The 12706-nt window shown below is 37.4% G+C and overlaps 1 protein-coding gene across 1 annotated transcript in view; it reads left to right on the top strand.

The window, feature by feature from the left end:
* Window positions 1-12706, top strand: part of slc4a2a (solute carrier family 4 member 2a) — a 50895-nt gene that overhangs the window by 14967 nt on the left and 23222 nt on the right. Inside the window, exon 4 of the mRNA XM_044367243.1 lies at window positions 2288-2406. Coding sequence (XP_044223178.1) covers window positions 2288-2406 — 119 coding nt within the window. The remainder of the gene's footprint in view (window positions 1-2287; window positions 2407-12706) is intronic.

Below are 12706 nucleotides of genomic sequence, written 5' to 3'. Positions count from 1 at the left end.
AATGACAAACACACTAAAACACACCAACGAACACACTAAAACACAATGACGAACACACTGAAACACAATGACGAACACACTGACACACACCGAAGAACTCACTAAAACACAATGACGAACACACTAAAACACAATGACGAACGCACTGAAACACAATGACGAACGCACTGAAACACAATGACGAACACACTAAAACACAATGACGAACACACTGAAACACACCGACGAACACACTAAAACACAATGACAAACACACTAAAACACAATGACGAACGCACTGAAACACAATGACGAACGCACTGAAACACAATGACGAACACACTAAAACACAATGACGAACACACTAAAACACAATGACGAACACACTGAAACACAATGACGAACACACTAAAACACAATGACGAACACACTGAAACACAATGACGAACACACTGAAACACAATGACGAACACACTAAAACACACCGACGAACACACTAAAACACAATGACGAACACACTAAAACACAATGACGAACACACTAAAACACAATGACGAACACACTGAAACACACCAACGAACACACTAAAACACACCAACGAACACACTGAAACACACCGACGAACACACTGACACACACCAACGAACACACTAAAACACAATGACGAACACACTGACACACACCGACGAACACACTGACACACACCGACGAACACACTGACACACACCAACGAACACACTAAAACACAATGACGAACACACTGAAACACAATGACGAACACACTGACACACACCGAAGAACTCACTAAAACACAATGACGAACACAGTAAAACACAATGACGAACACACTAAAACACAATGACGAACGCACTGAAACACAATGACGAACACACTAAAACACAATGACGAACGCACTGAAACACAATGACGAACACACTGAAACACAATGACGAACACACTTAAACACAATGACAAACACACTAAAACACACCAACGAACACACTAAAACACAATGACGAACACACTGAAACACAATGACGAACACACTGACACACACCGAAGAACTCACTAAAACACAATGACGAACACACTAAAACACAATGACGAACGCACTGAAACACAATGACGAACGCACTGAAACACAATGACGAACACACTAAAACACAATGACGAACACACTGAAACACACCGACGAACACACTAAAACACAATGACAAACACACTAAAACACAATGACGAACGCACTGAAACACAATGACGAACGCACTGAAACACAATGACGAACACACTAAAACACAATGACGAACACACTAAAACACAATGACGAACACACTGAAACACAATGACGAACACACTAAAACACAATGACGAACACACTGAAACACAATGACGAACACACTAAAACACACCGACGAACACACTAAAACACAATGACGAACACACTAAAACACAATGACGAACACACTAAAACACAATGACGAACACACTGAAACACACCAACGAACACACTAAAACACAATGACGAACACACTAAAACACAATGACGAACACACTAAAACACAATGACGAACACACTGAAACACAATGACGAACACACTAAAACACAATGACGAACACACTGAAACACAATGACGAACACACTGAAACACACCGACGAACACACTGAAACACAATGACGAACACACTAAAACACAATGACGAACACACTGAAACACACCGACGAACACACTGAAACACAATGACGAACACACTAAAACACAATGACGAACACACTGAAACACACCGACGAACACACTAAAACACAATGACGAACACACTGAAACACACCGACGAACACACTAAAACACAATGACGAACACACTGAAACACAATGACGAACACACTAAAACACAATGACGAACACACTGAAACACAATGACGAACACACTAAAACACAATGACGAACACACTAAAACACAATGACGAACACACTAAAACACAATGACGAACACACTGAAACACAATGACGAACACACTGAAACACAATGACGAACACACTAAAACACAATGACGAACACACTGAAACACACCGACGAACACACTAAAACACAATGACGAACACAGTAAAACACAATGACGAACACACTAAAACACAATGACGAACGCACTGAAACACAATGACGAACACACTGACACACAATGACGAACACACTGAAACACAATGACGAACACACTAAAACACACCAACGAACACACTAAAACACGCTCACACTGACAAACTGATAAGAGGAAGTAAAGTACAGACGTGTGTGACTCCTCCCCTTCACAGTGACCCGCCCACCAGTTCCACCAATAACAACGGCCTGTCGCCTGGTTGCATCATGACGAGCGTTGCCGCTGATGATGAGGCTGAAACACTGGCGTCTGTCGACCTGGACGGCATCAAGAGTCAGTAATACTACTTCAAAATACACACTTTACATATAGATACACACGTTACATATAGATACACAGTTTACATATAGCTACACACTTAATATATAGATACACACTTAATATATAGATACACACTTTACATATAGATACACACTTAATATATAGATACACACTTTACATATAGATACACACTTTACATATAGATACACACTTTACATATAGATACACACGTTACATATAGATACACAGTTTACATATAGCTACACACTTAATATATAGATACACACTTTACATATACACACTTAATATATAGATACACACTTCACATATAGATACACACTTAATATATAGATACACACTGAGCATATAGATACACACTTTATATATAGATACACACTTTACATATAGATACACACTTAATATATAGATACACACTTTACATATAGATACACACTGAGCGTATAGATACACACTTTATATATAGATACACACTGAGCGTATAGATACACACTTTACATATAGATACACACTTTATATATAGATACACACTTTACATATAGATACACACTTAATATATAGATACACACTTTACATATAGATACACACTTTACATATAGATACACACTTAATATATAGATACACACTTAATATATAGATACACACTGAGCATATAGATACACACGTTACATATAGATACACACGTTACATATAGATACACAGTTTACATATAGCTACACACTTAATATATAGATACACACTTAATATATAGATACACACTTTACATATAGATACACACTTAATATATAGATACACACTTTACATATAGATACACACTTTACATATAGATACACACTTTACATATAGATACACACTTAATATATAGATACACACGTTACATATAGATACACAGTTTACATATAGCTACACACTTAATATATAGATACACACTTAATATATAGATACACTTTACATATAGATACACACTTAATATATAGATACACACTTTACATATAGATACACACTTAATATATAGATACACACTTTACATATAGATACACACTTAATATATAGATACACACTTTACATATAGATACACACTTAATATATAGATACACACTTTACATATAGATACACACTTTACATATAGATACACACTTAATATATAGATACACACTTAATGTAATGGCAATTTTCATTTTTTGATGTCCTTTCTTTTCCTGTTTTTCCAGTTTGCCATTACTACACAGGTAGGTTAAGTTAGGAGTGATCTTACGCAGATTCAAGAACAGATTTTCCAGTCCGTTGGCTGCCGTTTAGTTTGTTGTTTTATTGAAGTCTTTGTACATGACATGAACATACCGGGTTTCTATCCTGCCAGCTGTAGTGTGCGTCTGTTCCCGATCTGTGAAGAACTGTATGTGCCCCACCTGCCTGTGCCTTCCGTTTCCTGTCACCTATGCCCCTAAATATACAACCCTGTGCATCTCATGACCGCCACCCAGTGTCCAAAATAATACTGCAAGTTATAACTAAACAAATGACATGCCAACAATCAACATAAATGGCTCCTACATACCGGCCCCTAATTGTTTTAAGTATATAACAAAACAATTACCAATAAATAATAAAAAAGGTGCCATATCCATTATACATTACATATACAATTTTTCAAAAAATGCATGTACTATGTGTTGGCATTTCTTCTTTACTGATTCTTCAATCTTCTTTTTTTTTTTTCTTTTTTTCTTGCCGTTTAGGTCTCGGCTTCTTGGAGCAGACATATCTTTGTTATTGGTCTTTCCAAGATGCTGCTCTTAGTCTGGAGTCGAACTGTGCGCACAAGTCCTTGTGCATCTGGTTTAGTTTCCAGTATTCTGCCCATTAGCCATGAGCCTCGTGGTGCAGTAGAATCAACCACCACAACAATGTCACCTGGAGCAAAGCTTCTTTTTACCTTTGACCACCGTTGTCGTTCTTGGATAAGAGGTAAGTATTCCTGTGTCCACCGTTTCCAAAAGAGATCTGCCATGTATTGCACTTGTCTCCATCTGCGTTTGATGTACAAGTCTTCTTTTACAAAGAGTCCAGGTGGTAGTATTGGCTTAGGCTTCAACAGAAGAAGATGGTTTGGTGTGAGTGCTTCCAGATCCATTGGATCATTAGCAGAGATTGCAGATTCCAAGTGAGGTTTTCGCCATTCTCTGTCTGGCTTACAGAGAAAATCTGGTCCCTGGATCCATCTTTTGTAGCTCAAGAAGCGGTCTGCTGTTAGTCCTCTTGAGGCTTCATCTGCAGGATTTTCCTTTGTGTTAACATATCTCCATTGTGATACATCAGTAGCATCCCTTATAAAAGAGGTCCTGTTTGCTACAAATGTTTGGAAATGCTGGGTTTCGTTGTTGATGTATTTAAGCACCGTTGTGCTATCGGTCCAGAAGATGGATTTGTCCAGTTGAAGCTGTAATTCCTTTCGCAGCATTGTGTCAACTTTGACAGCTAGGACTGCAGCTGTGAGCTCCATTCGGGGAATCGTTATTTGTTTCAATGGTGCCACTCTGGATTTTCCTATTATGAATGCAACATGCGCTTCTCTGTTATAGTTTTCCAGTCTTATATATGAGGCAGCACCATAGCCACTTTCACTGGCGTCTGAAAAGTGGTGTAGCTGTGCAAATCTGATTTGACCAAAGTTTGTGGGCTTCATGCATCGGTTTACTTTAAACTCTGCCATCTTGTTAAGGTCTGCTAGCCATCCTGTCCACCGATGCAAGAAGGTTTGGGGTATGTTTTCATCCCATCCAAGTTTTCTCTTACAGAGCTCCTGCATAATCAGTTTGGCTGGCAGAGTAAATGGTGCTACAAATCCTAAAGGATCGTATATAGAGCCGACTACGGACAAGATGCCACGCCTGGTGTATGGTCGTTCCTGTGCAGCAATTTTGAACTTGAAGACATCTGTTTCAACATACCAGTGCAATCCCAGGGCTCTTTCCATTGGCAGATTGTCTTTGTCCAAGTCCAACTCCTTAGTCTCTTTGGTTCGGTTTTCTTGGGGAATGGATGCCAATACAGCACGGCTGTTGCTGATCCACTTTGACAGCATGAATCCTCCCATTTTGCAGAGAGCAGTCAGGTCTCTTACCATTTGAACTGCTTCCTGTTCCGAAGGCAGGGATTTCAAACAATCATCTACATAGAAGTTGTTCTTTATTGTGTTTGTTACCTCTGATGGAAAGTGACCTTTGTTGTCATCAGCAGTCTTCCTTAATGCAAAGTTTGCACAACTTGGTGACGACACGGCTCCAAAGAGATGTACTTTCATCCGGTATTCAACAAGATCTTGCTGCACATCACCATCGGGCCACCACAGGAATCGCAGATAGTCAACATGCTTTTCTGATACTCTGACTTGATGAAACATTGCTTTGATGTCAGCCATCAAAGCAACCGGCTCTTGTCTGAATCTGATGAGAACTCCAATGAGTGAGTTGGTAAGGTCTGGACCCTGCAGCAATTGGCAGTTAAGTGATGTTCCTTTAAAGACTGCACCACAGTCAAACACTACCCTTAAGGTTCCTTTCTTTGAGTGATACACTCCGTGATGTGGGATGTACCAGAGTTCTCCATCGCTTCGATTCAGCTGGTCGACTGGTACCACCTCAGCATAACCATTGACAATCATTTCTGTGAGGAAAGATGTATATTCATCATGAAATTTCTTATTCTTGGCAAACTTGCGTTTCAGGCTTTGGATGCGCTGCACTGCAATGCAACGGTTATTTGGCATGCTGGGCTTTTCTTGTGTGAAAGGTAAGTCTAGGCAGTAGTGCCCATCTGTCACTTTTGCTGAGCGATTCACAATGTCCAAGAATTTTACATCTTCCCTAGACATTTCCTCTGTTTCCTTGCTGGTTCCTTCACTGAAGTCATGATTGTACTGTTTGACCAGTAGCTCCTCCAAGTTTACAATGGATATTCGATTGACAGCAGCAGCAGGGCAGCCACTTTCATCCCTTATGCTTTTGTCTCCTCTCAGGGGACCATAGATGACCCACCCCAGTAGGGTCCTCACAGCATATGGTCCATCCCCTTGGCTGTTGACCAGCTCCCAAGGTTCCAATACCTTTGAAGCATTTGTCCCGATGAGTAGGTCAATGCCAGAGTCTATTTCATGAATCTTGATATGCTTCAAGTAAGGCCATTGTGTCAGATCTTCTTGTCTGGGAATGTTGAGCTGGGAAACAGGCATGGTTTTATGTGTGAACACATCAGATATTTGAATGAAATAGTCTTTGTCCAGACTAGATATTTCCAAACCTGAGATATGATGACTGGTCACAGGCTTCACTTGGTTCATGGTACGTAAAAGAATATTGGTCCTTTGCCCTGTTATGTTCAGCCTTCTCATCAAGCTTTCTGTGCAAAAGGTAGATGTACTTCCATGGTCCAAAAATGCATATGTTTGCAACACTGTGTCCCCCTTTTGGCTCTTTACTTGTACTGGTACAATGGAAAAGGTACAGTTTTCATCACCGGCCCCAATATGCCCACATGTATGAGGTGAGAGAACAGCATTACTCCCAGTTGCTTTTTCACTCTGTTCTGTATGTTCTGTTTTTTTTCCTTTGTCCTTTTGTTCAATGTGAAGTATTTCAGGATGATTTTGGTTGCACACATCACAAGTCAAACGACTCTTGCAGTCTTTGCTCATGTGTCCTATTTTTAAACATCCAAAACAGACTCCCTTCTCCTTTAAGAAGTCTATTTTTTCTCTGTGCATCTTCTTCCTGATCTGTGGACACCGCCCCAATGTGTGACCACTCTTGTTGCAGAACAAACAAGAACTTTGAGAATTGGTAGTAGGTACATTTCCTTTCATTCTATGTATTGTCAAATTTTCTTGTACTGATGTTTTTACCGGTGTTACAGCTGTTGCAAAACTGCTTCCTCTAGGTCTTGACTTTTCTCTTGTTTTAGTAGAGCTTTTGACAGTTGCAGCTGGCTTAGCATCCTGAATGTTTCCAAAAAGTGGATCTGATAGTATCTTCACTTGTCTCTCTATGAAGTCTACCAGGTCAGGAAATCTAGCTCGATGTCCACGCTGCTCCTGTAACTGACATGCTCTACTTCTCCACTTGTCTCTGAGCCTGTAAGGCAGTTTCAGAAGGATTGTCTTCATATTGGAAGCAACATTCATTTCCTCCATATAGGTGAGATGTTCCATTGCAGTGCAACAACCTCTCAGGAACAGTGAGAATGCTTGCAGTGCTTCCACATCCTCTGATTTGATCACTGACCAGGCAAATGCTTTGTCCATATATGCAGTGGCAATCTTATGTTCATTACCAAAATGTTCTTTGAGCAGATCTTTTGCTCTTTGATAGCCCTGGGCTGGGGGCAGATGTTGACAGCTGCGGACTAAGTCTTTTGGATGCCCTCTTGTATATTGCTCTAGGAAATGCAAGCAGTCACTGTAGTCATCACACTTTTTTTCAACTCCTCTCTCAAATGTCCTGCGGAAAACTTCGTACTGTAAAGGATCACCATCATAAACAGGAATGACTCTTGGTGGTAAAGTAGAAGAGAGACTTTGTTGAGCCAGGAGAGCAGTGATGTCATTTTGCCTCTGTATTAGGTTACACATATCAACTTGACTGCCATCGTTCAATACAGGGGGTGTAGTGCGAACATACCCCTGCATACGACTCTGTACATTTTGCCTTTGAGGAGAATACTGTATTAGATGGGTTGTATCATGAGGTCGAACAGATGGTCCGTGAGCTGTTTCTTTTGGTCTAACAACCTGTTGCTGGGAAGAAGAGTTAGTTTCAATCAACACATTCTGTCTTTGCTGCACTTGATCTGGTAAATATTCATTTGTGTGTGGATTTAATTTAGCTGATGTTTCATTTTGAGCAGTTCCTTTTCTCAAATAAGAGTTCATCCCATCAGAAACTCTAGAGCTGCTTCTTGATCCCAAGGCCTCAAGTATGTTGATTTTTGCATTGGTTGCTGCCAGTTCAGTTTCTAGTTCCAGTTGCTCTTTCTTTCTTTTCAATTGTTCTTCTTGTGCCTCAAGCTCATGTTTTTTCTTCAGGGCAGCAACACGTTCCATGAGAGCAGCCTTTTCTGCCTGAGCTTTAATGCGAGCAGAGGATGTTGAAGATGCACGTGATGAAGAACTGGATTTGTGCTTTGATTTAGGTTTTGAGGCATTTGAAACGCTGTCATCAGGTCCAATGTCATCTGAATTTACTACACTTTGTAGTATGACACTTTCAGCAATGGAGTGTGCAATTTGCTGTCCAGCCTCAGGTAACCACACCTTTACATTTTGTATACACCCTTTAAAGATTTCCATTTTTCGTTGAAACCACTGATTTTGCTTTTCAAGTTCATCTTCAGGCAGTGGTAAATTCACCAGTGATTCATGGTTTTCCTTGGCTTCATCACAGAGCTTGATTAATTGAAACAAATTAGATTGTACTTCTCTTGCATTTTCCTTTGATTTCATGAGCTCTTTCAGCATTTCCATCAACTTGTTAGCTTGTTTACATTTCCTGTTTCGTGTCTTTTGACAATTTGCAATGAACAATTCCAAGCCTTTGGCAGTGTGTTTGATAACTCTTTTTTCCTTTTCAACATCGTCATCTTGTGACTGAGCATCAGACATATTTGTTCACTGTCCCTTTAAGACTTGTTGACGAAAGCAGTATGCTGCCGGCACAATGTTTCAAACAGCTGATCGATGTGCGATCGTAGCTTTCAGTCTTCAGTCCACCAACTCCATTATAATAGCCGTCTTCCAATACGGCTTCGCATATAGCTTCTCCAATAAAGCTTAATGCGTGCATGTACTCACTCAGTTTGCGGTTTTCAATCACCGTCAGGTAAGCGCAGGTGACGAAGATGTCCACCTGGTTTGGTAATGGCGGCGTCCTCTTTGTTGTTCCGCGAGACAATGCTCAGTCCGTCTGAATGACTCACGAGCTCCAATTTCACTCGAAGAGCGAGTTCTTACTTAGGTGTAATGGCAATTTTCATTTTTTGATGTCCTTTCTTTTCCTGTTTTTCCAGTTTGCCATTACTACACAGGTAGGTTAAGTTAGGAGTGATCTTACGCAGATTCAAGAACAGATTTTCCAGTCCGTTGGCTGCCGTTTAGTTTGTTGTTTTATTGAAGTCTTTGTACATGACATGAACATACCGGGTTTCTATCCTGCCAGCTGTAGTGTGCGTCTGTTCCCGATCTGTGAAGAACTGTATGTGCCCCACCTGCCTGTGCCTTCCGTTTCCTGTCACCTATGCCCCTAAATATACAACCCTGTGCATCTCATGACCGCCACCCAGTGTCCAAAATAATACTGCAAGTTATAACTAAACAAATGACATGCCAACAATCAACATAAATGGCTCCTACACTTAATATATAGATACACACTGAGCATATAGATACACACTTTATATATAGATACACACTGAGCATATAGATACACACTTTATATATAGATACACACTGAGCATATAGATACACACTTTATATATAGATACACACTGAGCGTATAGATACACACTTAATATGTAGATACACACTGAGCATATAGATACACACTTTACATATAGATACACACTTAATATATAGATACACACTTTACATATAGATACACACTTAATATATAGATACACACTTTACATATAATTACACACTTAATATATAGATACACACTTTACATATAGATACACACTTTACATATAGATACACACTTAATATATAGATACACACTGAGCATATAGATACACACTGAGCATATAGATACACACTTTATATATAGATACACACTTTATATATAGATACACACTTTATATATAGATACACACTGAGCGTATAGATACACACTCTACATATAGATGCACACTTTATATATAGATACACACTTTATATATAGATACACACTTTATATATAGATACACACTTTACATATAGATACACACTGAGCGTATAGATACACACTTTACATATAGATACACACTTAATATATAGATACACACTTTACATATAGATACACACTGAGCATATAGATACACACTTTATATATAGATACACACTTTATATATAGATACACACTTTACATATAGATACACACTTTATATATAGATACACACTTTACATATAGATACACACTGAGCATATAGATACACACTTTATATATAGATACACACTTTACATATAGATACACACTTTATATATAGATACACACTTTACATATAGATACACACTGAGCATATAGATACACACTTTATATATAGATACACACTGAGCATATAGATACACACTTTATATATAGATACACACTGAGCATATAGATACACACTTTACATATAGATACACACTTTATATATAGATACACACTGAGCATATAGATACACACTTTATATATAGATACACACTGAGCATATAGATACACACTTTACATATAGATACACACTTTATATATAGATACACACTGAGCATATAGATACATACTTTACATATAGATACACACTTTATATATAGATACACACTTTACATATAGATACACACTTTATATATAGATACACACTGAGCATATAGATACACACTTTATATATAGATACACACTGAGCATATAGATACACACTTTATATATAGATACACACTGAGCATATAGATACACACTTTATATATAGATACACACTGAGCATATAGATACACACTTTACATATAGATACACACTTAATATATAGATACACACTGAGCATATAGATACACACTTTATATATAGATACACACTGAGCATATAGATACACACTTTATATATAGATACACACTGAGCATATAGATACACACTTTATATATAGATACACACTGAGCATATAGATACACACTTTACATATAGATACACACTTTATATATAGATACACACTGAGCATATAGATACACACTTTATATATAGATACACACTTTATATATAGATACACACTGAGCATATAGATACACACTTTATATATAGATACACACTGAGCATATAGATACACACTTTATATATAGATACACACTGAGCATATAGATACACACTTTATATATAGATACACACTGAGCATATAGATACACACTTTACATATAGATACACACTTAATATATAGATACACACTTTATATATAGATACACACTGAGCATATAGATACACACTTTATATATAGATACACACTTTATATATAGATACACACTGAGCATATAGATACACACTTTATATATAGATACACACTGAGCATATAGATACACACTTTATATATAGATACACACTGAGCATATAGATACACACTTTATATATAGATACACACTGAGCATATAGATACACACTTTACATATAGATACACACTTTATATATAGATACACACTGAGCATATAGATACACACTTTATATATAGATACACACTTTATATATAGATACACACTGAGCATATAGATACACACTTTATATATAGATACACACTGAGCATATAGATACACACTTTACATATAGATACACACTTTATATATAGATACACACTGAGCATATAGATACATACTTTACATATAGATACACACTTTATATATAGATACACACTTTACATATAGATACACACTTTATATATAGATACACACTTTATATATAGATACACACTGAGCATATAGATACACACTTTATATATAGATACACACTTTATATATAGATACACACTGAGCATATAGATACACACTTTATATATAGATACACACTGAGCATATAGATACACACTTTATATATAGATACACACTGAGCATATAGATACACACTTTATATATAGATACACACTGAGCATATAGATACACACTTTACATATAGATACACACTTTATATATAGATACACACTGAGCATATAGATACACACTTTATATATAGATACACACTTTATATATAGATACACACTGAGCATATAGATACACACTTTATATATAGATACACACTGAGCATATAGATACACACTTTACATATAGATACACACTTTATATATAGATACACACTGAGCATATAGATACATACTTTACATATAGATACACACTTTATATATAGATACACACTTTACATATAGATACACACTTTATATATAGATACACACTTTATATATAGATACACACTGAGCATATAGATACACACTTTATATATAGATACACACTGAGCATATAGATACACACTTTATATATAGATACACACTTTACATATAGATACACACTTTATATATAGATACACACTTTACATATAGATACATGCAT

The sequence above is a fragment of the Thunnus albacares genome, chromosome 12 (genome assembly GCF_914725855.1).
Source record: "Thunnus albacares chromosome 12, fThuAlb1.1, whole genome shotgun sequence".
In the NCBI taxonomy this organism is placed as follows: Eukaryota; Metazoa; Chordata; class Actinopteri; order Scombriformes; family Scombridae; genus Thunnus; species Thunnus albacares.
This window is presented reverse-complemented; position numbering and strand designations above follow the sequence as displayed.